At 35.9% G+C, this 26728-nt stretch overlaps 1 protein-coding gene across 3 annotated transcripts in view; it reads right to left on the reverse strand.

Annotated features, from left to right (window-relative positions):
• Positions 1-17034: 17034 nt before the first annotated feature.
• The window catches only part of AKAP6 (A-kinase anchoring protein 6), a 232747-nt gene continuing 223053 nt past the window's right edge, over positions 17035-26728 (reverse strand). For 2 of the 3 annotated variants that reach the window (XM_082057392.1, XM_082057393.1), the window contains one exon: positions 17035-26504. In XM_082057392.1, coding sequence (XP_081913518.1) covers positions 23082-26504 — 3423 coding nt within the window. In that variant the 3' untranslated portion in view covers positions 17035-23081. The remainder of the gene's footprint in view (positions 26505-26728) is intronic. The other variant, XM_082057391.1, reaches the window with a different exon arrangement.

Raw genomic sequence — 26728 nt, forward strand, 5'->3', positions numbered from 1 at the left:
CTTCTCCTGTGAAACTAGAGGGCCTCCAACTAAGATTTTCAGGAAGCTTGGAAAGGAAATGAGCAGGGATTTGTCAAAGGCACTTCTGGCAGAGGTAAAAACCTCTTAAAGAGGGAGAGAATTAAAGGGAAGTTATTCTTTATCCTGCACACACAAAGCAATATTTTCATTTAGTTTCACTTAATTTTGCTCTAGGAACCGTCTTCGATGTAGTAAGATAAGCATGAGACTTTGGTACATATGCAGGAATAAATACTACACCATTGGAGTTTGGTCCACATGCAACCACTCATTTAAGCTTTCTGTTAACTTTTCATTTGAAAGTAGTATTTTGAGGATGCATGTAGACATATGCAATGATGTAGGAAAGCCAGCACACATATAAAACCTTCAAAACCTTTTACTTTTTAATTTCTACAGCTTTTCCATTACCTACTCTTCTCAAAGCATGACATGAATTGAAGTGTCTGTTTTCATGCTAAAATAGTATTTTTAAAATGCAATTTGGAGGCTGAAATCCTTTTCTACATAGTGGAATTAGTAGCAATTGTCTGATGTTGTTACTACTTGGCTAATATACTGAGTAAATTCACTGTTTTCAGAGCAAAACTGGCATTGAGATTGGAGACTTCTGCACTGGTTGTCCTTTCTAGACTTGAATAAAAACCATGATATTAGCTCTAAATTCCTCATGTATTTATGTAATTAAGATTATTGCTAGAATTCAAAACTCTTCCTGGGGTATTAGTTCAGTCTGTTGAGTATCTACATGAGACTCTCAAATACAGCAGCTGTTCACCTGCGTTAGGAGATATTTTCTATCATGTCTTTAATTTTCTTGGTCTAGAAAAGGACTTTGTTAATGGAAACTGCTAAGGAAGATACTAGTTCTTTCCCTTTATTTCATTGCCTTTTATAAGACACCAGCTAGGAAGTGGAAATACACCTATCATTTATAAATACGCTACTTCTACAGAAACTGTGATGCTTCCTAGCACACAGCTCTAGGAAGTAGCTATGTCACAGCTGTTCAGATGTGGGTTATTCTCATTAATGATAAGTTAATAGCACGATAAAAAAGTCTGGGAAATGGTGTCAGATCAGAAGCCAATGTCTGCTCTAAATAATGTAAGTTTAAAGGCAGAATGAAGATCCTCAAGTCAATGGACTTCAGACATATGTAATAACACAAAGAGTTTATATGGATGTGGAAATACTAAATAAGAGAATTTTTTTTTAGCAAGTAATGTTAAATTCAGAAGAAATACATTGTGTTTCAGTCCACTAATATTTCCTCTGAGGAAATAACCATGTGAGGGGCTAATTCTGTTTTCTACACAGACAAAACTCCCTTCAAATTAGCCAGACTTTTTCTGGTGTTAGAACTGACTGATTGGTATCCAAATGTATTCAGATTTATAGTTTCAAGTGTCTCATAATCTTTCCAGCAAAAATACAACACTTAGTAGTCCTAATCCAGTGAAGATGTCCACCTAGACAGATTTTTATTTACGGCCCAAGTGATTTACAAGAGCAGAGACTAAATCTGCCATTAAGATTGTTGACATAGCCTTCTTCAAAAGCAGGCCAAGAAACATTAACATAAAACTCTCTTCTTATTACTGAACGTTGTTTATAGTGGTTCTGTCAGTGCTCACCTCATACAAATTCTGTACAACTGCTCATATATTCATTCCCAAATGCCAATTTTTGTGCTTTATTTCCCCTTCTGTTAAACAGGCCTAACTGCAGTGAAGTAAATATTATTCTTCTGGTACTGGGCATATGGAATTTATATACAAATTCCATGAGAAGCTTTTATATCTAGGCAGGACACCAGCTTAATCAGATTATTAACTTCTGCTTGTTTCATTAAGCTGCTAGATCATACCATTTCCAGTGGCTTTTTTGGACACTGATATTGTACCATTGCATATGAACTTGTGCTCTGAATAGGAATTTCAAAGCAACCTGAAAATCTTTTACATAGTTTTTCCAGAATATTCCAGAAAGATAGATTCCATTCTCTTAGCCTTGTCAGAACAAGTAATTAATTAAAAACAAAACAACAGCACACCCAAGCAAACAAAACAAAAAAAAATGCACTCTCCCCTCCCTACCCCCACCCCCACTTTACTAGAAGACAGTTATTTTTTTATCTTATATGGTAAAAATATGTAGGCATCCATTTTGGTAAAGGTACAGTGAAAGAAACATCACAATGTATTAATGTAATGTAGTAATGTATTAATAATTTTGAAGAAGTTGGCAATATTTTCAGCTAATAGCCTGGCCACAATACCTTTCAAATAAAGTCTTCCCAAAACAAGGGAGAGAGTATTATACATTATCCTGCTAAACTGAACATGCTTTATGATATGCTGGGAAACTGTTTTTCCCCCTAAAGACTCAACAACTATTGCGCTGACTGGTCTTCTTTCAACAGAAAATACCACCCTATCTACAATATCTGTGTGATAAGAGCAATCCCCAAATATGGGAGACAGTTTAAATTACTCTGGCTGAGGAGATTTCCATCTTCATTTTCAGCTGTTTGGCTGGTGCTATAGCCACAAGACTGTAAGAATTTTTGAAGAGAAATCCTTGCTAGTCCTGCCTGTTGAATTATTAACTATTCATAAGGACAAAGGCTGTGAGCGTAACCCTGCACCGGTTAAGAAATGTATTTAATTGTATGGGGATGTAGTACAAAAGACCTGGGTTTAATTCCTCTGCCTTTTGCATTAGGAGTGCAATGAAAGTAGATAGTTTTTCCTGCATTTTAATGTTGGTCTTTCATCCCCTACTGAATTTGAAACAAAAACACCTTGAACATTTAAGTTAGCTTCAAGCATGTTTTAACATCAACATCATTTGGTATCAATTGGTGGCTTCGAAATTTGAATGTCACCTGTCCCTATGAAGATAATGCATGTTCTTTCTGTTTTCTTAGCCTTTCCTGTAAACATAGGCCATACGTGAATAGTTTTAATCAGTGAGTTTGTTTATATGCTGTCAGGACATTATGAATTGTATCAAAGTCATATACCATTATTGTAATTCAGAATGAGCAGGCCTTATTAATTTCACTCCTGGTATCATATTATGCTTTTACTTTTGTAGGACTATGTTATCATAACAGTTACCAACCAGATCATTGATTCTTTGCATGAAGTGTCTATTACTTGGTGAACATACTTCAGTTCCAGCCTACTGCATGCCAGTCATTCCAACAGTAACTCTCCTGGGTGCAGAATGGCCAGTTATATTGAGTGTTGTGGAATGAATTACTTTCTAGAATGCAATGTATAATTAAAAGATAATGTAAGTTGTAACCTCTGTATTTGAAAAACTACAGTTGCGTTTAAAAACCCAAACCAACTTGAGTACTTACTTTCTCCAAAGCAGATAACTAAAAGTTAAATCAGAGAAGTGTGGTAAGTTATATAATTAATTATTGGAAGAGCATCTGGATCATGAAAGATTTAGCAAGCACAAGGAAATAATTACAGTAGGATCTTCATTGGGTTTGAAACATTTCGCATAACTTTTTTTTTTTTTTCTTATTAAATTAATCATTGCTATTTGTTACTCAACTATTTCTGAGGTAATTAACCTAACACACGTCCTGGCTCTGGTCTATTATATACATCCATAATGCTCAGGTCAGTCTCTGTGGAATTCTTGTTTCTTTCTGATATGTTAAGGCAGAAGAATGGTTTTTGTCCTTGATTTCCACAGCACTGCTGAGTTTATAAAAGAAGTTGAGCACAATAAGCCAGGTCATGCCTGCTCTTTAAAATCTGCTTTGCAGAAGATTTAAGAGAAGAGGGACAAAAAAAATGTCCTAAGTGCAGTATTTTGTACTCATTGCTGGAAGCACAGTCCAAACCCCAGTCAGTTTATACTACAGTAGTGTCAAGCTACACGTTGAGTTTTGCTTAACACTCCATTGCTGAAATGAAGGATAATCTTTGAGTTAAAAAGTGTAGAAAGAAGGAGTAAGAGAGAACAGGAGAGGCAGGGCCAGAAGCAGGTTTTTTTCTGTTGGAAGCTATATTTAATACTGTTCTTGATATTAGAAGTTTTCTGACAGCTCCATGAAGCATTTAGTTCACCAGATTTAATGACTTTGTGGACCTAAAACAGGTATTTCAGGTTTAGGAGCCTAGATTCAATCTGAGTGGCCTAATTTGAAAGCTGTCATCTAAACAGGGGCTAACCGGAATATCTGAAAAACAACTCTTCCAAGATTCAGATAGGATTGAGAACCCAAAATTTTGAGACCTACATTCAGTTACTTTGCATTAGATCGCCCTGTTCTTTCTTGCTTTTGGGCTGCAGTGGGTGGAGAGGGGAACCAGCAGTGCTGACCACAGTACTACAGAGCTATTTCTCTATCCAGATCTTAGTTTTGTAAGAATGGATTAGTTTCTGGATTTTTTTCCCCTGTTTCCTTGAAGTGAAATGAGAGAGTATTTATAAAGTGGTTTTAAGACATCAGGAGTGTACTATGAAATTCTAAAACTTCTTAGAAGATACCTACCTAGAATAAGGGAAAAAAAGACTGTTCTTTTGTCAGTCTTGATTTCAAAAGCCATAACTTAGGACTTTTTAACATGAATTGTAAACAGTGAGACAAATAGTTTCTGTCGACATAAAGAAGTAGGGCCCAATTGTTAGAGAGGGCAAGGGTTAATAAAATCAAGGAGATGTGGCACCTACAGGATTGAAGACATTTAACATCCATTTCATATCTTGATTAAACAAGACAGAAATATGCTGCATCTCATCTATAAAATATTTTATATATAATAACTGTCATGAGTATCTTGATAAAGGTTCTTTTTTGTAGAAAATAAAATAAATTAGAAGATAATTTCTAACTATCAGGAAAACAATGCTTTGAAGCAGCCCAGCAATTGGCATAAATTAGTGACAGTTTTATCCCATTAAAGAAGATATTTATTTAATCCAGAAGAACATTACCTGATGTGAAGATATTCAGGAACCAGATGAAATACCTTTAAATCTCTTCTCAATTCCTAGGTTACCCCTTTAACTAGGGAGTTGGCCTGCTTGAGTTTTAGTTATTGGAAAACTGCTCAGTGGGCTTACAGGGGCAACCAGCCCATCTTTCCCACATTAACAGATTCTTAAGGGCTCCTCCCAAACTGAAAAGCCAACTTGAACCTGTTTACTTCGTAATGCAGGCAATATTTTACATCACTCAAAATTCTGGCCTAAAACTCTTATTCCAACTGCAAAATTGTGCATTAGCCATGGGAATAAGCATGAGGTATTAATCTGCTTAGATTTCAATAATTTATCCTCTGAAGCACCCAATGGACAGCAAGTTCAGCCAAGTAGCTTGAGGGAATGTTTAAATAGAACTTTTCCACATGCTAAACAAACATTGATGACTGACAATAAAACACAAATTCAAGTCATAAGAAAAATAATAATGGAATCCATTGCTATGATAGAGAGCTTTTTGCAAAGGTACATGTGAAGATAAACAATGTAGCCCATTACTATCCGAATACCTTCTCTTTTCCTAGCCTTATATCCTACTAAGTCCCTGTGTTTTCCAAAATTTTTGCGTAGCCTAGAAGTGTTTGGCCATAATTTCAGCTTTCCACTATGGGGGTGTTTATCAAATGACATCTGGATTGTTAACAACTCTGTCAAGATGGGAGTATTAAAAAACTGTAATCAATAGTTATTTTTTGTGGTAACTTATCTCCAGTCATTTGCTTTGAAACATGTTTCCAAGTTACCTCTGCATAGAATTTCTCTTTCCCTCTCCTTGATCTTGAAAACCTATGTCAAACTTGATTTTTAGGTCATAGTAGAGAAGTAAAAAAATCAGTAACCACTTCACACTGAGCCTTATAATAACCCTTCCATTTATCCACCATCCTGACCTTCTATCAGAGTTAAGAAGTGATGAGTTTCATACCTACTACATATAAAAAAAAGGCATATAGTTCTGAATGACAAATAATTCATGTTATCAATATATGATAACCTGAAGACTTCAGTGACAGTTCAAAAATATATTTTTTATTTCAAGATCAAAACCTCAGCATTCTACAGCTAGAATAACTTTTGGATGTGCTTTTCCTGCTTCCAAGAGTAATCAAAGTAATAGTTAAAAATCAGCTAAGATACTTCTATAAATTTCTATGGTACCATTGCAGTACCTTCAGATGTCTGAGTACCTATTAAGAGAGTCTTTCTTCAAGTAAGATTTCATATTTGCACCCTATAGGGTACCCAGGAGTAGGACCTGCCAACCAAGGGGTCAAATAAGGAGGGCTTTGCAACCTGCCCATTGCCTGAAATTTTCTGAAACCTTGAATGGAGTTGAGTTTATGGGAACCAGAAAAGAATCAGATAAGTTCATTCCAAGCTATACTAAATAAAAAACAGAGGGAGGCTGGAAGTGCAAAATACAAACAGCTTATCTGTTTTGAATACCGCACAGACCTATGGCTAGGGCTCCTAGGTGCTGCCGCCATACTGGTTTGAATGACAGAAATAGGGGGAAGGAGTACAAGATACAAACAAACAAAAAAGCTCCAAACCATACCCCAAACCCATTTCCAGATTCTAAGAAGGGCTTTAAAAGGTAAAATTACAGTCCCTTGAAACTGTCCTTTTAATTTCTCTATTCAGTTATTATGCTTTCACTAGGCTCTTATGAAAGAGAAAGAAAGGCAGAACAGAGCTTAACCATGGCTGGAAGACTAGCAGAGAAGAGATGAGGAAAGCACAGTCCTGTTTTCTTTGTAGCACCTCTTTGCTATAGAAAACTCTTACTGCTTCTTTTGCAATCTTGAGAGAGGTCAGAAAAGAAGAACAAATGTGACCCCTAGAAAATAATCTCTTTCATCTCCCTTGGTCTGCTAAGGATACACTTGTCTTGCAAATGGAGCCGTTTGACAATCATTGCTCTCAGTGTCTGGTTAAGCTTCATCTTTGGTGCTAACAACTAGTGCACTTTTGACCTCCCTGTGCTGCAGTAGACATACAGTGGCAAAAAAGGTCAAGGAACAACTTTTCCACAAAGATTATAGTCAGACAAACCTTTTCCTCTGGGCAACCTCAGAACTTGGATATTGGCCTTATTGGACTTGATTTTAAGAAAATTCAAGGTTGTTCCCGTGTGAGCAAAGACAGCCATTCTTCTGCTATTTCTGTGGAGCCCCCATACTAGTCTCCTTTTTGAGACTCACTTTTTTTTTTTTTTTTTCTTTTTTTACACTTTATTCAGTGTGTTTACTTTCAGCTCTCTATGCCTTTAAAATGGGAGGGGGTAAGAGTTTTCTGTTCTGTGCAAAAGTATGGGCTTGTCTAGCTATGGTGAGAGCAAAGGGGCCAGTACTGTTTGAGACAGGAAAAGTAAATGCATAGTTCTTGGAATCACTAAGTTATTCAGCTGCCTAGAGTTCACATACAAGTACTAAAAATACACAGAGTATTAAACATACAAAAACATTAAAGCTTTTGTTTTTACACTAAAAAAACCTAAGTCTTTCAACATTGTCTTATGTCAATACTCTTAATTCATAGATGATTGTAAAAAAAAAAAAAACAAAAAAAAACCCTTAAAAAACCCTAAACAAGAAAAAAGGAAAAAACCCTACCAAACCAAACAAACCAAACAAACAAAAACAAAGAAAAAAAACCCCAGACCCCCAAACTAATAGTGCAATACCTATTCTATTTTTCTGTCTTAAAAAATATTAAAAGTTATTCTTACAAAAGTGGCCAGGAATTCAAATCCAGGCACCATTCCATCATCTAATCTAGGGGTCTTATCTGAGTGATCTATTTAAAGGTCTTTTCCTGTCATTACTTACTTTTTTTCATGTTTATACTCTAGGACACTATGCTACGAATAAATTGGGTCTCTGTCATTAGTCAGTGCTAAAGGACAATTTGTTATGTGCTATTGCACTGTACACTTAGCATCTCTAATTGTGGAAAGTATCTAAGTTCTGCAAAATCTTGTGTTGGCATCAATAATCACAAATTGAAATGCAATTTAAAAATATAGCTGGTTAGTGCATTATTTAACTGGTAGAATTTCTTTAAGAACACAGGCATTTGTGTTTCCTTTTAAGTCTGTAGTTTGTTATGAAACTCAATACTGAAATTCACAACAATTATAATATGCTTTTTCCAAAGATGTTTACAACAATAAAATGTAAAGATTTGGTTATGATATAAATTAAGTTTAAAACTTTCTATTTCTAAATGGACCTTGAAATAGATTTCTATATCCAGAATGAGATAATGAAAAAAACCCAGTCCAGTATAGAAGTAGTAAGCACTGTAGAAAGCTTATCACATTCAAAATGCCAGATTGCTACTTAACCAAAAGCATTGACATGCGATGAAGTATAGTCTGGATGAAACTGCTATAGTGCAAAGAAATCACTATGCCTTTTTTAAGCACACAGTATGCAAACTTGTTTAAGGATTTGGGCTAAGGAAAGTTGCTGCCATTTTTTTCAGTCATTTGCTACTTCAAAAAGGTGCTAGCTGGTGATTATATGAGCAGATTCATACCACTTTAACAGCACTTCAATGAGTTCATATTAGTTGCTTCTAGTTTTCATCTATGTAATGGAAAACTGTCTTGCATAAAGACTGGCTATTTATGGAAAACTGTGTCATTATTTTTACATCATAACAATACTGCCTTTTTAAGTGACTTTTTCCTGGTCTCATCCAGTTTCCCATACTTGTACCACTACTTATGTGTTTATTTATACATTGCTTTGCCCTAGTGAAACACAAGACCTCACTATCCAACTTCCACTTTCCAACACTGCAAAGGAATAAATACTCAGGGATCTTTCCCTCTTTCATTCTAATCAGATCTTCTGTGCTGAGAACAGAATTTCCTGATAAGCAAAAACAGACAATGAGAGTCTGTAGCCTGCTATATGGTGCAGGCATTACTAGTAAATGAAACAGCAAGAGTTCCCTTTTCAGAATGACTATTGATGGATCCTTGTGTAGGAAGAGCTTGGCTTCTGTTCATGAACATTGCCACAATGAAATTTAAGGACTTACGACCTGGTTTTAAATGTGGATAGGCATAAATGGAAGAACTGTATACTATGTAATTTATCTTCTTTCTAAAAATTTGGCTGATGAGAAGTGTTTCCTGTGTCTATTTGCAAGTAGGAGTAGAGACGTGTTGGTGGGTTGCTGTTGATTTTCTCCTTTTGATAACAGATACTCTTCCAAAACCTACTCTATTGTTACCTTTAGTGGAAGGCAAAAATAACAATATAGTCACAAAGGAAGAAGCATTGGGAAAATAACTTACATGAGATATTAGTTTGAACATTTTGCTATGAGGTCCCATTGATAATGAAGCATAAGCGAAGGATGTTTTTATCCAAAGTGATGTTTCAGTAAATTTACCAGGTACATTTTCAAGTATAAAACTGTAGCTGTTACAATAATTCTGCTAGTAGCCCACACGTACCTTGAGAAATGTTTTTCTTGGTTGTGCAGAAGCCTCACCAAATCCCCTCTTCTCCATGTGCTGGCTCATATACATCACTTATCAAATTCTACTTTCTGAGCACCTGATCTGTCATTTCATTCCTTCCTATTAAAGATTGTCAGCTGCTGTTTGTCAGGGTTTCTGGAAAGTTTATCCCACGTTCTTAAGCCTTTGTTTTTCAGCTCAACACACATATTCAGTGCTGAAAGTCAAGCTTTTCCCCAGAGGCCCATTCTTCTACAGCAACAGATCTATATGTGTTTGTTGCAGATACTAAATAACTGCAGTTCTAATACCTCTAAAAATGTCATATCAAACCTTTTTAGAAGAGCTGGATGAAATCTTAGCCCCTGTTCACAGTTGTCAGGGTTCAGCTGCAGATCTGTTTTGATGAAATCTCAGCCCCTCTTCAGAGATGCCAGTTGTAGCAGGTGAGACAGGGCAAGCCAAGAACATTGTTCTGGTGGTGGCAAGAGCAACGAAGAATGTTCCTGAAACCACTTTATATTTATCCTTCCATAAACTTCAGTAGGATATGATAAAATATAATCACTAGAGTGTAGATTCCAGTATTAAAATTGACTTTCTTAATACTATCTTTTCAAGTTGATTAAGCTTAAAAAACACATTCAGAGATATTTCATTAGTGTATTTACTGCCATGATAAAGATCAGGAAAGATAATTATTATTGATCACCATTGAAAAAGCATAAGAAAATAATTTTAATGTATATCATATTCTGTAAGAATAACCTGAATCTTCAAATGAGAATATACAAGTTAGCTTGCAATTGAAACTATGTAGTTTCTTCTAAGGAAATGTTAAAATCAAGAGTTCCACTTGTATGCAAAATGTGCTGTGTCTCTTGTCTATTTTTAAAGACCCATAAAGTAAAAGTTCTGGTATAAAATTTCCTTGAAGGAAAAAAAAAAAGAGCACATGATTGCATAAAACTTTCGAAGTACAACGGAAGTCTAAGAGAAATATAATTATTATTGTCGGTTTATCACCTCAAACATGTTGTTGTAAATGTCATTATATCAGATGAGTTTGAAAACAGGTTTTCCATTTCACACTTTATTTGACAAGGTGATTCATTGTGCAGAGCAGTTTAAGATGTCAGTCATCGTGCAAAGAATTGAGTTGTGCTGATGTGCTTATGAGCATTCCTCCATCAAAATATATGATTAAAGAAGGGTTATTCTTCTGAAATATTGTTACTCAACTGGCCTGAAATATGAGTGTTTTCTTTATTGAAATACAATTTATCACAGTTAAGTCCTTCTAGGTACCCATGTATATGTTGCATATGGCATATGGAAAGCTGGTTACAGTTATGCACAACATCATATTTGAGATAATTTCTCATTCTGCAGCACAATAGTTTGTCAAATAATTGAAATAATTTGTTTCTGACATCACATCCTCATTCTGAACGAGGGAATGAAGAGGAAAGAAAAGAAAAACAGCATTTTCTATGCTTTTTGAATGTGTTGTGTCTGTCAGTGGCCCATTTTTTATTGCCTCTGAGAATGGCAGAAATCTTCCATCTTGCTTTGGCCATTTTTGCATTGAGTTAGGAAATTTCCCCTGTTCTCGCAGTAAACAATAGCCTTCAGCACAGAGAATGAAGTTTGCTTTTCACTGTCATTAGTTTGAACTAACATGCTGTCTTAGCATAGCTGCTATTCTGTATTTATACTCTTTTACAATCCCACTAAGCTATGTGATTCAGTAATTTCTTGTAGAGATGAAATTCCATAGATTAATTATATATGATGCAAAGGAGTACAGCATTTCCTTCCATCATATCTCAATTCACTACCAGTCCATTTCCTTGAGTGACTTGGTATTATGTGGATAGGAGAAGAAGAAAGATTTGTCTTAACCAAACCATTCATTATTTTTAATACTATCATGTCTGTTGTGTTACAAAATGCTATAAAATAGTTACAGATATATACAGTAGGCATAACTCAACTTTCCATCTCCTCCTTCCTTCCTTCCTTCCTTCCTTCCTTCCTTCCTTCCTTCCTTCCTTCCTTCCTTCCTTCCTTCCTTCCTTCCTTCCTTTCCTTCCTTCCTTCCCTCCCACCTTTCCTTTCCCCCTTCCCTTCCCTTCCCTTCCCTTCCCTTCCCTTCCCTTCCCTTCCCTTCCCTTCCCTTCCCTTCCCTTCCCATTTTCCTTGTCTTTCATTTTTTCTCATATACCTGACTTCTACATTTGTCCAATATGGTGACCTCTGCTTTTCCAGATACTGCTCTACATATGAAAATCAAGTATGCAGGATATGCACCTAAGGACTAAGGTGCTGATATACTTACTGCCTTTGACTTCCCCTCTTATTGTGGCCATAAGGGTGGCAAGTGGCACAGAAATATGTATACAAAGACTACAGTTTGGCTTTACTCACAATTGATCATAATTATTAAGAACACATTCCTCCCCCTCCAAAGAACTCACACACAGATACCCCTCCCCCTCCAAGAAGAAACCTCCTCTTCAACACCCTATGTTTAATGCAATTAAATGTTAATTAACTGACAATGGCACATCTGATTGATATGCTTGGCATACTGAACAGCAGATTCAGAAAAATGAGTATTCATGAATAGCATCACGTTACAGTTTGCAATAACAAGTCTAGCAATAGAGACAAAGCTGTTCCAATACAGTGTATGCTCCTACCATTCTACAAATTATTTAACCAGAGCTAGTTACCATCAACCATCCTCCAGGCTCCACGCCCTCTTCTGCTTCTCTCTTCTTTTTCAGTCATCAACCAGGATGACACTTACCGATCCAAATCCTCCCTCCAGCCTAGCTCGCACAAGCGTTGCATTACATTTCTACCAGACACCTTTACAGTCCAAGCCCCTGTTGTTCTGCCTCCCACTTGCCCACCTTTTGAACTGTCACCTGTAAATTGCTTGTTACAAACATAAGTTGCAAACCTTTCCTTTAGTTGCTGAATTGTGCAAGATGAAAAGGTGCAAACAGGGAACTGTTCAGCTCAGAAGAGCAGAGGATAAGAGATGCAGGAATATGTAAGATGAACAGCAACAAGTTTGAGAAACATTCTCATTTAAGGCAAACTACCCTTACAGACTAAGCTTTCTTTATTAGTCCTACATTAGTGGAAAATAGAGCTCTATGTGCATTAAAAGCTTTTTAAAGACAAAATATGGTCAAAAGCATCACTGATCAGCTGGGCTGGCATAGATGCTCAGCAACCCAACAGAGCTGTGGGTTGTGGTTTTTTTTTTTTTTAATTATTATTCATGCCACAGTTTTAACCACTGAAAAGATATTTCCATAATCTTTTCAGCACTTCGAAAAGCCCTACTTTGAGGTAAGTAAAGCAAAAACTATGAGAGGCGTAGATCTGTCTGGCACCAGTATGTCAGGATAAATAATGATCAGTTAATAGAACTATCATAATCCTGCACAGCTTAGAGTATTCTTGATTATACTAATGTCAGGGGACCACTTGGACTTACAGAAAGATTGATTTTTTGTTTTCTTTTCCTTTTATGATTTTTTGTCTGCGACTGTATATTATTTAAAATCTGCTTGCTACAACTTCATTTTCAAGCTCGTTAGAGGCAGATGTTTTTCAGCACAAACTTGGTCATGTTCCTTATGAAGAAACAGCAAAACCCATGCCCTCTAAACATAATTCTGGCATCAGGCTTTGGAATCAAGACCTACAGAGCAGAAGTTCAGGTATATATGCACAGTAGCCTTTATGAGAAATTGCCATACCACCTTGCCTGAGGGCATGTTATTTCCCATAACATTTGTATCCTCCTGAAAAATAAAGATGGATTTGGGGTAGGTGGTTGATGCTCAGTATCAGTTCTTCCAGACTCTGATTTCTTTTCAGTCTGTAAATGAAGTGCATCAAGAATGGTTTGTGTTTTTCTGCTATTGCTTGAAATCTTGTCAAATATGTTTCCCTCCCCCTGTCACTCTCATGACATTTCTTTGGAAAATGCTACAACTGGGTCCTTGCTGCATTTAAAACAATCTCACAGTAATTACAGGAAAGAGAAAAATCTTTAAAATATTGTATGTGTTTTAAAAATGATTTTAACTTCTCTTTGCAATCCCAGGATGTCAGGGACATATGAACTCAACATAAGGCAGAGGTTAAAACATTTACTTGGCTAACTGTTATTTTCATAAAATATCATTTAATTTAAAGAATAATGTAATTCTGTACTTGTAATTTTAAGAATTAGACAATTACTACAAAATCCCAGTAATATTTGTACACTAACATTGCTTACTTATGCAATTCTTGACTTCATTTTTAACTTAGTTTATGTTCGCACCCCCCCAGAAATAAAATAATACTACTTGCTATTGAAATTCCCTTTTTAAAGCACTTAGAATTCACCCAGCATACAAACCTAAGTAATACCAAGTACATTTAGGGTCTCATCCTTAAAAACATTTCTAAAATCCGGGATGAACATGTATTTACTGGGCAAACAGTACTCACATGAAAAATGTAAGCAATTCAGGTTGGTGGAAAAGGTATAAAAGACAGGGTGAGTCTGAAAAATCAAAAGTACAGCACTGAAGGCAATAGATCAGATGTCACTTGTTGGCCCAAATCCCTCTTAAAGTGATGCTATAATTTGGAATAAGTTTGTAGAAACTTGTCAGTGAAGGAGATAGACTTGGCTAAGAACTTGACATCCCTGTTAATCCTCTTGAGTCAAGTATGAGTACAGTCTGGCCTAAACATCCATAAACCCTTTTCTGTGCACTGCAGCACAGGAACCTTTACAACATTGTTCTTGATGTCTTCAGGAGAAAGAAAAAAATGCAGCCCTTTTACATAATATATTGAAGTAAAAATATGTTGTTTTCCTCAACACAGGGGAGGCAGAAAAAAATTCTGAAATATGTGATGCAGGAGGCTATGTCATCCATGGATCCCGTCACCAAGGTGGAAGGCTGAGCTGCCATCTGCCTGAGAGCAGCTCTCTATTTGAGTTTATTGTAAAGCAAGCAGGAACAATTCTGAATCTTTGCATGTGTTTGTATGCCTATGTGTACACATGTGTTCAATGAACACCACAAACAGCCATAAGGACATAGAGATGCCACCTATATTTATTTTACTGTAACAAAGGTGCAGAGGCTCTGCTCCATAAAAACGCTTTGACTTACCTTGGGAGAAAGACAAACCATTATGTAAGAAAGACTGGGAAGAGGGTTTACAAGGCTATCTGTACATAGAACTACTGTGATCACAAAACACCTTTTAAATCATAGTCTCAGGCTTGTGTTTTACCACCAGGGTTAGTGTGCATTGTCTTTGCTCGGAGCTGGAGAGCTCTGGCTCTCCGTGGAAGGAATGTGAAGCAGGCAGGAAAAAGGATATCCACATTTCAGGGCCATTGCTGTCAAATGGCCTCCTCACACATTGCAGATGTTGTTCAAGCATGAGCTTGTGTGGAATAAAAAGCAGCCTACGGAACTTTAGATGAGGGTAAAGGCTGCAGAAAGCTTGCAGTATTCTGCTACACCAAAGGAGAATTCTACCAGCAGGGCACAGGATCTATACAGGAATCTGTGTAAGGGCTGATCTTAGAGGTAATATTGGTACATCAACATTATTTGTACACTATACCAATATTTTTCTTCAGGGGTTAGCACTAGAACTTCTTGCAAGCTCTAGGCACAACGGAGCCTTACGTGTATGGCTTGCACTAAGGCATGAACAAATCCTGTTGAGTTTATATCAGAGATTGCTCTTCCATTAGAAATCAATTTTTATTGACAGCAAAGTCCAGCATATTTTGAGAATAAACACAAAAAGGGTAATCCTTCTAACCATGCCAAAAAAGGAATAATTGATATTGATGGGTCTTGCGTCACAGTCATAAAAATGATGACTTTATCTCATTAGACCAAATAATATAGATCTGGGAATATTAGTTAAATTAAAGTCTTCAGCATCTCTCAGAAAGGAAGCACAGAAATTTGAGTTGTGACTCTATAATATTCCAGATATTGTATGATGAATATGTGGTTTATTGATTTGACATGTATTCCTATTTTCCCTCAGGAAAAAGGGAAATTTGTGGCAAACGGCCTAATAGAATGGTACAAATAATTGATGGAGCTCTGCACAGTCTGATGGGTGAGATGACAGATCTGAAAAGCCTCTGACTTATTAGCTTTCCCGCCATCATAATGTAAGGTATGACTACAGTCAAAGTAAGTTTAAAAAAATACAACGTACACCAGAAAATGCTATGGAGAAAAAAAGAATGATTCCAAACTCAATTCCCATGTCAAGATCATTTTAAAAATCATGTTTGAAAGAACTAATAAATGAACATAATTGTCACTGTAAATATTTGACTAAAATTAGGAGTTATATTCAGAATGATATATTTTTTTTAAAGAGTTTAAAATCTATTAAAGTGATCTTTAGCTACATAGTTATACATCTTAGGTTATTATAGGCTAATCTATCAGATTTTCACATAATAGAAGATGTGCAAGAGCAGAAAACTTAATGGATTCAAAAGGCTCTCTTAATAATTACTTCTTATTTACACTTTTCTTTAAGTTAAGAGTTGCTTCTGTTGCCCTACCCACATAATAGCCTACCCCAGGCTATGCAGTGGAAATTTAAATTGAGAGATAAATAATACGGCTCTTGCAGTAATAGGAAGCTGTTAATAATTTGGAAAACATGAGCTTTTTTTTTAAATACTTGCTCCTTCAGTGTTGTATGAATATATCAGTCGGTCAGTATAGGTCCTCTAAGCTACTAGCTAAGCTTGTCAATCAGATGCACATTTTTTAAAGGAAGAAGAATGTTGAAGCTTTTTTGTAAAAAACATTTATATACTTGGAAAAATTATGTTTAAAGGTGGTATGGGAGAGCATTCCTTGCCTTTCAACTTCCTTGACATCCCTTCTCAATAGAGTTTTTAGGAGATTAATGTCATGTTTACAGAAATAGGTTATAAAGCTGTCTGGCTTATTTTGGCCACCCGATACAGTTTTAGTACAAGTTAAAACATTTAAAATGTACAGTTTGAGTCACTGAAACAGCCAACTGTAAAAGTGTCTTTATAAATATATATAAAGCTTATTCAATATAATCATGTAAATGAATGAAATTTTAAGAATCAGACAATAACCTGTTACTTACAAAAAAATAAATGATCTGCTGTAAAGGTTGCCTGATCATTTTCACCACTGCAGCTGGCAGTGTACTAGTTTAAACTACTAAATATTTGTGTCTCCTTGTTTGGCCCAAAAGACCTGCTGAATCTATAATGAAAAAGTTCTTTACCTCTGAGACAGGTAATACAAATCTTCACCAGGTATAGAATCGCATATGTCTAGGGAATATTTGCAAACATATTTTCTGTATTGCAATATGCATTCTTCTGTACTTTGATATTCTATTCTTGGAACGCAGGTAAAAGAGATCACCAGTTCTGTTGTGGTTTTTTTTCCCCAATGAACTATGTTTATTATGCCAATTCTAGTTACCATGCAATCTAATGGTTTTAAGGCTTATATTTTCCACATCACTGGACATCACAAACATGAAAGCATTTTATACTGTCATTTTACATCAATGTTTGCGCTTGGTTATACATATATACAGAAATTATTCACACATCTTAACCTTGCTATTTCCTTCTTTCAAACCAACATAATTTTACTTTGAAAGCAGCTTTTTAATAAATGGTATAAGAAATACAGCAAGGCACACATTTTTTAAAAACTTTTTTCTCATTACCACCTCAAGAAGCATAAAAAACCAAAATATTGTACTTAATTCAGTAGAATGTCAACAGTTCCTAATATACAACACCATGTAGTTGTTTCTTGAAGTGTTGCATAGATTAAATTTTAAAATTAAATAAATAAAATGCCATTTATTTTAATTGCTTAATTTTCAGATGAATTGAGTCAGGAGGGCTGATGACTTCTTTTTTCTGCAATCCAACAAAATTATCACTTGAAAAGTAAAATAGTTTTGATAAACCTATGCATTATACACATAAATATTAAATTTGATACATAAAATAGAAGAGTACTGACAGGTACATTTCTGAAAAGATGAACACGACTGATCATGAATTCTGTGGAACTTCAAAACTTTAAAGAACAGAATCAGTGATAAGTAGTGCAGGAGCATCCAATTCAGGAAGGGGAGGTCATTAGAGGTAGCTTGGGAGGGGAATCCATATGAAAGCAAATGGCCTTGCTACAATACAAAATGATCACTCAAATAGGACTAGCATATGCAGCCTGATCACAAAGCCAACATGGACAAATCACATTTGGAAAGAAAATTTATCTTGGGAGTCAGTGTAATGAAAGGCAGTGATACAATGGAATTGGAGGTCATCCCAGGGTTTACAGGATGAACCTGCACCTGAATTGCAGCCAAGTGTCTAAAAGGAAACAAAAAAGTAATAGTAGGTTACAGAAAATTAAGTTTTATTTGCAAAACACAGCTCTTCCAGAACAACCATAGATAGTCATTAAATGGTCACATGCCAGAGCCTTAAATGCAGAAGCATACAGTTGGCAAACAATAACTTTTAACAGCCTGAGGTACAAGTTAGTGTAAAAAACTGTATTGATGTAGAAAACTCATTGATTTTTGTAAAGACTTCATTCCTAAAGAAACAAGGGAAGTCATCAAATCTGAGCTTTTCCCTGGATCCTGTCTCCATCCTTACCTGCGAACTTACCTTCAGCACACTCAAAGTGCACCGATCAATGAAAACAGGAATTTTCAAAAGCCAAGCAATTAGAAGATCTATCCATCATTTATTTTAATATTTATGTAAACATATAGCATGAGAATTCAATGGAGAAGGGGAAAGGATTGTCACAGAAGTGGTCCATGAATAGAGTTGTCAGTGTCATCGCTACATTTTGAAATTGCATATAGCTATTTTGACACTTCTAGTACCAGCAATGAGTTAAATTTTCACACTATAGAATTATACAGCTCAGAGTTTAGGGTTAAACTATTCATCAAAGAGCACAGGCTTATGATGAGGATTATGAGGAAATAACTGTCAGAATACAGCTCAAAGATTAGTGCAAAATACATCTCATAGGCATTTCCTAGGAGGCACTTCAGATATGCATTATGTGCCTTCCAAATTAAGCAGGAACATCTGGATCTACCCAGTTTTACCTTCTCCTTTGATCTTATTTGCTGTAAATGACCCCCCTCCTGATTTATGGCAGAAATATACTTACACGAAAACAGTGAAAACGTTCAACAGTTTGTTTAGTAATTAATGAAGAACTGATCTGAATAAAGGGGGAGATTATATCAAAAGGTTTCTGTGACTCTGGCATGAGTTTCATGTATCTATAGTAAGAAAAGTCTCACTGATGGATTATGTCAAGTTTTTCAAAAATTATGTAATTCACAGACAATACAAGATTATCTGTCTATTTCATTTTTTTTTAAGTCAGCTAATGTAAGGAGCTAAAAAGTCAGACTGTTTTAAACTCTGTAAAGAAACATTATAGTATCTACCTCCTATAAAAACCTCTAGAAAAAAAAAAACAGCAAAATTTTAGATTATTCTGTAGTTCAAGTCTCTAAAAGTAAATTATTACATATTACCCATTGTGTAAACCTGTTTATTATTTTTCTCCTGTAATGAATAATTAGCTAACAGTCCTTTGCATTTATGTACCACCTTTTATCTGTGGATCTCAAAACACTTTTCAGCGAATAAAACACACTCCACAGGTCCCATTGATCATTATTCTAATTATTTTGTTGCTAAAGAAACTGAGGCAAGGAAGGAATAAGTCATCCAAAAAAATCTGTTGCTGAGTAGGAAATAACAGTCAGGCTGCCTCAGTACCAATCCTGAGTTTCTCCTGGCTATAGTAAGTGGTAGGATATTCCAGCTAACATTGCAGCACTGTCAAATAAAGCCAACTTAGTTTTCTTAAGCCCAAGTGAAATATTTTTCCCCTAAATTAAGTTGAAGCTTAAGTTAAAATTACCAGTTTTGCACAAAAGGAAGGAAATAGGTTTTGGACTTACTTCTAAGAACTAACAGATTACACACAGAATTCCAACGTATCCTCTACAAAAGACTTTGGACACATCACATAAACCTCCTTAATGTATTGATCTTTATGGATATTGAATATGTGACTAAAAAATACCATCCCATTAGTGAGTCATGGGTCACAGTTACAGCAGATTGCATGATCTCATATACAGACAGTTCTTTCAAGCTGTCCCTACTTGAGAAATAAAATCAGCATAGCTTTATGAGCACCTCTGTTGAAGAATTCCATTCTGGCTCACATGAGAGACTAGTCAGTGCTGACAGAAATGTTTTTAAGCCTGACTATAGAATTGTTATTATTTTCCCATAATGGGAATTTTTTGGAGCACACTGCTAAATAACAGGATTGTAACATTCGGCAAAAATATTTTCTTCACTGTTACTTTTATGCTCCTGTATAGCCAAAGTAAATACTAAATCAGTATAAAATAAAGCTACTTTTGAAAATATGTCTTTTTCAGCTTTGAATTCTCAGTATGCTTTTAAGGTACACATATACTATAGATTATTTTTCTCTAAGTATTGCAGCTACACATGGAATTACACATTTAAATGAGCTTACAGCACAGGTGCTACAGGAAAAATAATGGTGTTTGCCATTTATCTTTCAAATTAAATAATGTGTTTTTAAATAGTAACTTTTTTCATAATACACTTATGGGAACAACATTTATCTGTCACATTTTAAAAGATGTATTAGTAATAAATGTAAATTACCTTTGGAAAATCAGTAATTAGCCTCATCAAAAAATAAACAATCTGCCACCAAAAAGATAATCTTTAGCATAGTTAAGTATAATAACTGTTATTTGAATAAGTTAACAAATTAGGATAGATTGCTTCTGTAATTCATTCCCCATAGCATGAGAGATGAAGTTAAAGCACCAAGCTTGTGAATGGGGGAAGGGAGCTCAGGCTTTAGTGAAACTAAATCTAGCAGCTCATATTTTCATTTTTTGATGTGCCAGAGATAAACTATATGTATCCTAGGGCTTTGCTACTGGATATAACACAGTACATAATTTCCATGGAAGCAGTGCTATATGTTTGAGTTAAGAACCAGTACATCTTCCTAAAAGCAAAAAGTCAGATGTAGTGTGAAGGGCTTTGTTACCTTAAGAATATTTGTCAACTCCTCAGCAAAAATTAAACCATAAATAACCCTATTAAGTTGTTGCATACAGAATCTGCATGACATTTTATTGTACTGTGGGCATTTCTTAATATCTCCATCCTCTAGGTCCAGTCTTAGCCCTTACACCAACTGCACATTGTCATATCCCAGTCTTATGAAAAAGACATCTGGCTACCAAGTAAGTTACTATGAAGTTTTGAAGAGTGAGGGAAAGTTTAGACAGTATTTTGAGATCCTCAGAGGAAAAGTACTATTGAATTGAAAAGACATGTTATTAATTTCCTCAGTGAAAGAATGAGCACAATAATAAAATCAGATTCACTATAGTGAGTATTCTTCCTCAAATTAATATTATAAAAATGAGTTTTAAAAAAGAGAAAATTAATAAAACAGTAATTTAGGAAAGGCTTATGTTTACATAATTGTCACGTATCAACCTCAGACTTTTGCAATCATCTCAGTTTCCAAATAGAGGCTTTCATATACATATAATCCTTTCAATGTAATTCTTGAATATATAGTAACATTTATGAGTTTTGTAATTCCCAGTTGATTTCCATTGCTTCTCCAGTTGTTTTGATATGTCCAAGTATTAACCTTATTGGCAATCAACAGATCATGATAGCCTATTTCAAAGCTATTCAAGAACTATCCTCTTTGTTATGATAGTTCCAGGATAATGCATTATTCAAATAGATATGTGTCGGAAGAGTGGCAAGCTGTAGACCAGTGTTGTCGTAACCTAAAGACTTTGCTAGACATTTATACATATGTGAATGTGTGAATGTTGGGTAAACCGCAAATATGTGCAAAAGAAAAGCCAAAAGCATAGTAATATAACATAGCAAAATCAGAAAATGCAGAAGTTAGATACCTAATAGCAGCAAAGCAATCTACTTCATATAAATAGGCTCAGATCCTCTGATACAACTACATAGTTTGCAGTAGGAGAGTACTTGTAGTTTTCATGACCAGTGATGAACAACGGCCTTTTTTCCTAGCAACATCATGGAATCATAGCATAATGTAGGTTGGAAGGAAACTTGAACGTCATCTGGTCCAGCCTCCTGCTCAAAGGAAGGCTGTTTTCAAAGGTGATCAGATTATTCAGGGTCACGTTGACTCGAATTTCGAAAATCTCCAAGGACAGAGACTCCAGAACTTCTCGGGGAAACCTGGTCCCATGTTTAGCCTCGTGATTTATTGGAAATTCCCTTGCTACAGCTTCTGGCAAGCAGCAGCATTTGGAATTGGAGTTGCACTTGGAGTTGCCATTCTGGCCCTGGTCTGCTAGAGGAGTGTTTCCAAAGATTAATGGCATTCTGTGCAGCTCTTCTGGCTTTTGGGTCACCAAACATCTAGTGAGACTCAAAGCAGCAGTGCTACATGCTAGAATCTGATCCAGACATTGCTTTGTAGATCTTCTTTTGTTGTTAAATGTGCAGTTATTGTTAGACATTTATGTGAGGTCAGAAACTCCATATCTGAACCACTTTCAAATTTTGGAAGAGATCAGAGCCACTTTTTCATCTTAGGTTCCACCATTTTACTTATGTTTCAAAATGCTTACCACAAAATAGAACCAAAGCTTTCTGTTCAGGTCTTTATTTTACATTACCCTCGAATTATACTCTTTAATGATGTTGTAAAGATTTCCTATATTGGTAACATCAACTTTTGTCCTAACACAGTGTTGTAATAACTGTGTTCTTAATAATGGCTTACTGAACTTAAATTATGCTGAACCGACATCAAGAGATGACTTATTATCTCTCTACTTATTCTCCAGTCTGCTTAGCTATTCTACACATCTTGTCTGGAAATATTGTAGAACTCCAACTCACTAGTCACCCAGAATTCTTGTAAAACTGGGAGTTCAGCTTCATCAAGTGTTTTTGAACACTTCATGAGGCCAGCTGACTGTGGAGAAGGGGATCAATGAATAGAGCTGGATTCTCATTCCACAGTTCAGTTGAGAAGGGAAGAGGAGGCTGATACAGAAATATTATTCCTGACGAATTCCCAAGTTCTGCAAGATAGCAGCCTTATTCCAGATGGGAGTAGCTCCAGTCAGTGAAAAGCCAAAGGACAAGAAGCAGTTTGTATTCACTGCATTTGTTGACCAGTGGCATGTAAATTTGGCTTATAGTGTAATCAAACAAATGATATAGCACTGTCACAAAACAGAAGCTCTGGGTGGTGTACAAAAAAAAAAAAGAAAAAAAAATTAAAATATGAATGTGCAACTTGTAGAGTACGTACCTGTTTTTAGGATAATGTATGTGCCTGAAGAGGGTTACATTCTATCTGTGCATATTTATATGTCTTTCCTTATGAAGATTCAGGAGATTTTCTTCACAAGTAAGAGTTTTACTATTCTGACGCAAAACATCCTTTTTCTGTGAATGGCCAGGCTTTAACTGAGACTCTATAGCTGAAGCCTCTTCAGAAGCAGCAACACATCCTTTGGGCTCTTCAGTTCCTGTACTACTCTTTTTATTGTTAAGTTCTGGATAATTATTTTCCAAACTTTCAGTTTGCCCATCTGAAATTAGCAAATCGGCAGCAGCATTTTTCAAATTGTTTGATGCACTTTGTTTGTTAGTGTTGGGGACATTTATATCATTGTCATCATCATGTAAGAAAGATAAATCCCTACCTGCAGATGAAGTTTTACCTTCTTTTAATGACTCTAGAGTCACTTCACCTAATGACTCTGGAGATGTTTTGGAAATATGGTTAGAAATAGCTTGCTGTTGCTCAACTCGTGCTTCAGGAGTACCATTAGAAACGGATTGCTGCTGCTCTACTCGTTCTTCCTCCGGACAGGCTTCAAAAAAGCATTCAATATTTTCTCTCTCATCTGTGAAGTCCGGTAGCACAGGAGTGCTGCTCTTCTCTTCTATGTATTTGATTACTTCTCCACAGTCACTATCATGAGAAGAAAGTGAAAGATAAGAATAGAAGTCCCCTTTTCTTAGCTGAATGGGTCTGTGAGAATGCTCTAATACTTTTTCCTTGATCTGTGCTAATGAAGCTGGAGCAGATGACTCACTCTCAGGTTGTGACTTACTTTTCAAAGCTGTTGATGCCATGTCTATTATCTCCCTCACAAAATTGTGTACTGAGCCATCTTCCAGGTTTCTTTTCTCAAAAGCAGCAGATTCACAGTTACAGAACAAATCAAGACCATTGGCTGAGGAGCTGCATTCTGTTTCATTGGATTTCAAGGCTGTAGAGCAATCAGTAGATTGTTCAGTGGTGCTTATTCTACGTTGTTGACCATTAGGTAAGGATGTTTGTAAAGCTGTATCTTGTATGTCTACACAATTAATTTCTGAGGAAGATTCAAGACAAGGCTTTTTAGCAGGAGAGGAAGCAACAGAGTGATGATCAGGCTGAAGATGACTTTGACATTCTTTTGGAGGGTTTCTGAATTCGTCTGACAACAGAACAGTCTCCTTGCCATCCATATGTGAATCATCTGAACTATCTGTGAATGTTTCACAGACACAACATTCATTTTCAGCTTCTCTGACATCAAGTGATGCACGAGTTTTGGGAGTTGCTGATGTTCTAACAAGACCTTCCTTTTGACTGCCAGGAGTATTTTCAACATTGCCATTCTCCATATCATCCACAAGCGGATCCTTCACAACCCGAGATATCTCTTTCATCACATGACTTTTTGTCCCTTTTTCACGATCACGTGGTACATTCTTACTGTTGCCATTATTTTCTGATATTTTCTGTACTGAACCATTCAATAGTGTTTCAATGCTTAATGTATCTGTGGCTTTTGATGTCTCATTACTAACTTCTTTACTGCGCTGAATTTCATCACTGAGGTTACTTTTCCTCTTCTCCCTTGTCAAAGAAAATTTTGGTCTAATCCAAGTTTGGAGCTCATTTTTTATATAATCAAGTCCTGAAATTATATTGCATTCTTCATAAATATCCTCATCAGTTGCTATACTGGAGTCATCATCTTCATCTTTGATACCTAGCTCTTCCTCAGTTAAGGTAAGGGTGGAACTTGAAAGCAAATCACTGTCATCTTCATCATCAGTGCAAGCAGAGGTGCAGGAGACATTAACAATCATGCTGACATTGACATCGCTCTCATCAGCTACAGACCTATTAAGATGTTTTCTAAATGATGCATTTGAATCTGGTATTTTATTTCTGTGCAATACAATGTCTTCAGAGCAGAGAGAAAGATCCTCACTGCTGCTGAGCTCAGTGAGAGAAGCTGCTGAGTCTTCGTTGATTGAGGATGCAATATCTAGAGACAGCTGTCCAGTAAAAGACATTTTTTGAGAGCTACTTTGGAGTGTTATATCAGAGATGCTGCGCTTTATCTTTTGATCTAAAGGACTCTGAATATTCTCTAAGCGATTCAAAAGATCTAATGTCCTTTTGCTGAGCTCCCCAACAGAATCACTGCTTGCACTTATGTCTCCTGAGCCATGATGACTAAAAAGATCTTCATTGCTTTTGTAGGAAGTCAGCCAGCTCTCCAAAGAGGTGCTTCGCTGAAGACCATCTCCACTTTTAAAAATACCTGAGCTGAACAAATCACCTACTACAGACAGAGATTCTAATGAAGAACTACAAGATAAAGTTGAAACCTGTCTTGTATTCTCTGTAACAGTTAATTTTCTTACAGTTTCTGCAGATTTACAGGAATTAGGATCTGATTCTCCAGGGATACTTGCCTGAGTATGGTCATGAATAAACCCATCTGGTTGTGACTCTCCAGGCTTATGTTCAGATTTACCAGGTATTTTATCAAAACAAAAGCCATGAAACAAACTGCCCTCTGTATGTGTTTTTTCAATTTGTGATTGTTTCATTAGCACTGGTAATTTGAATTTGGAGCCTTGAAGGTATGAGTAATCATAAAATGTAAACATGTCATGTTTTCCTTGTGATTCTTCTGGACAAGCAGGGTTACACATGGTAATGCTGTCCAAATCCTCATCATTTTCATTTCCACAACACGCAGAAGTTGCCAGCTGGAAATCATCTGAGAGACTAGCATGGTCTTCTTCATCTTGCTTCATCTTCTGTCTTATTACATTGACTATATCGTCCACTTGAATTTCTGCATGCCCAATTTCAGGATTACTCTGAGTGCTTTCAATATCATTTAGCAAAAAAATTTCTGAATTATTTGTAGTTTCTGTATCACATTCACTCACTATCCCACTCTCACTCTCAGAATGCCGGCTTATGTTTCCACTCTGATACGTGTAGTTATAAGGTTTTGCCAGTGTGGTCCCCCCTATTAGGTCTGGCAGGGATTTGGTAGATGAAAATGACGAGTCTTTACTAAGACTTTTGTTTAAAATGTTAGACTGTGTAACACTGGAGAGTTTGGATGTTTTCTTCAAAAAAGGCATGTGTTTTTTTTCTGATAATTCAATATTATGAAGACTATACACCTGATAGATGTGAGGATTTGGAAGGGAAGTGATGCTGGGACAATAAAGAGGACTTCCATGGTCACTGATACTTTCATCTTCATTCACATCATTATCACCACATTCTCCTGAAGCAGGTTTCTGGCTTTGATCATCCTTCTTGAGTTCCTGATCAGGATCACTTAAGTCTTCATGAATACTGATCAGCTTATTACTTATGTCAGTTTCATCCCATTCAAGTGCATCCTCACTTGGACCATTTAGGTCCATCAAACTGGGATCAATAACATTCAGAGGCTCCTGTAAAAAGAAAAAAAAAAAAAAGAAAAAGTCAAAGATTAAAAATATTTACAGCTGCACTTAAATGTGCTTCCACTGAAATAATATAAGTACATTAATGAGAGTAAAGTGCATTTTTGGAACAGTGATCGCTAATATTTTTTTTAATGTTTTTTGTACCATTAAAATGATCAACTAAAATGAAACCTATTAAATTTTGAATGATTTCTTAGTCTTCTTAGGGC

This window comes from Streptopelia decaocto (assembly GCF_964273445.1).
Source record: "Streptopelia decaocto genome assembly, chromosome: 7".
Taxonomy (NCBI): domain Eukaryota; kingdom Metazoa; phylum Chordata; class Aves; order Columbiformes; family Columbidae; genus Streptopelia; species Streptopelia decaocto.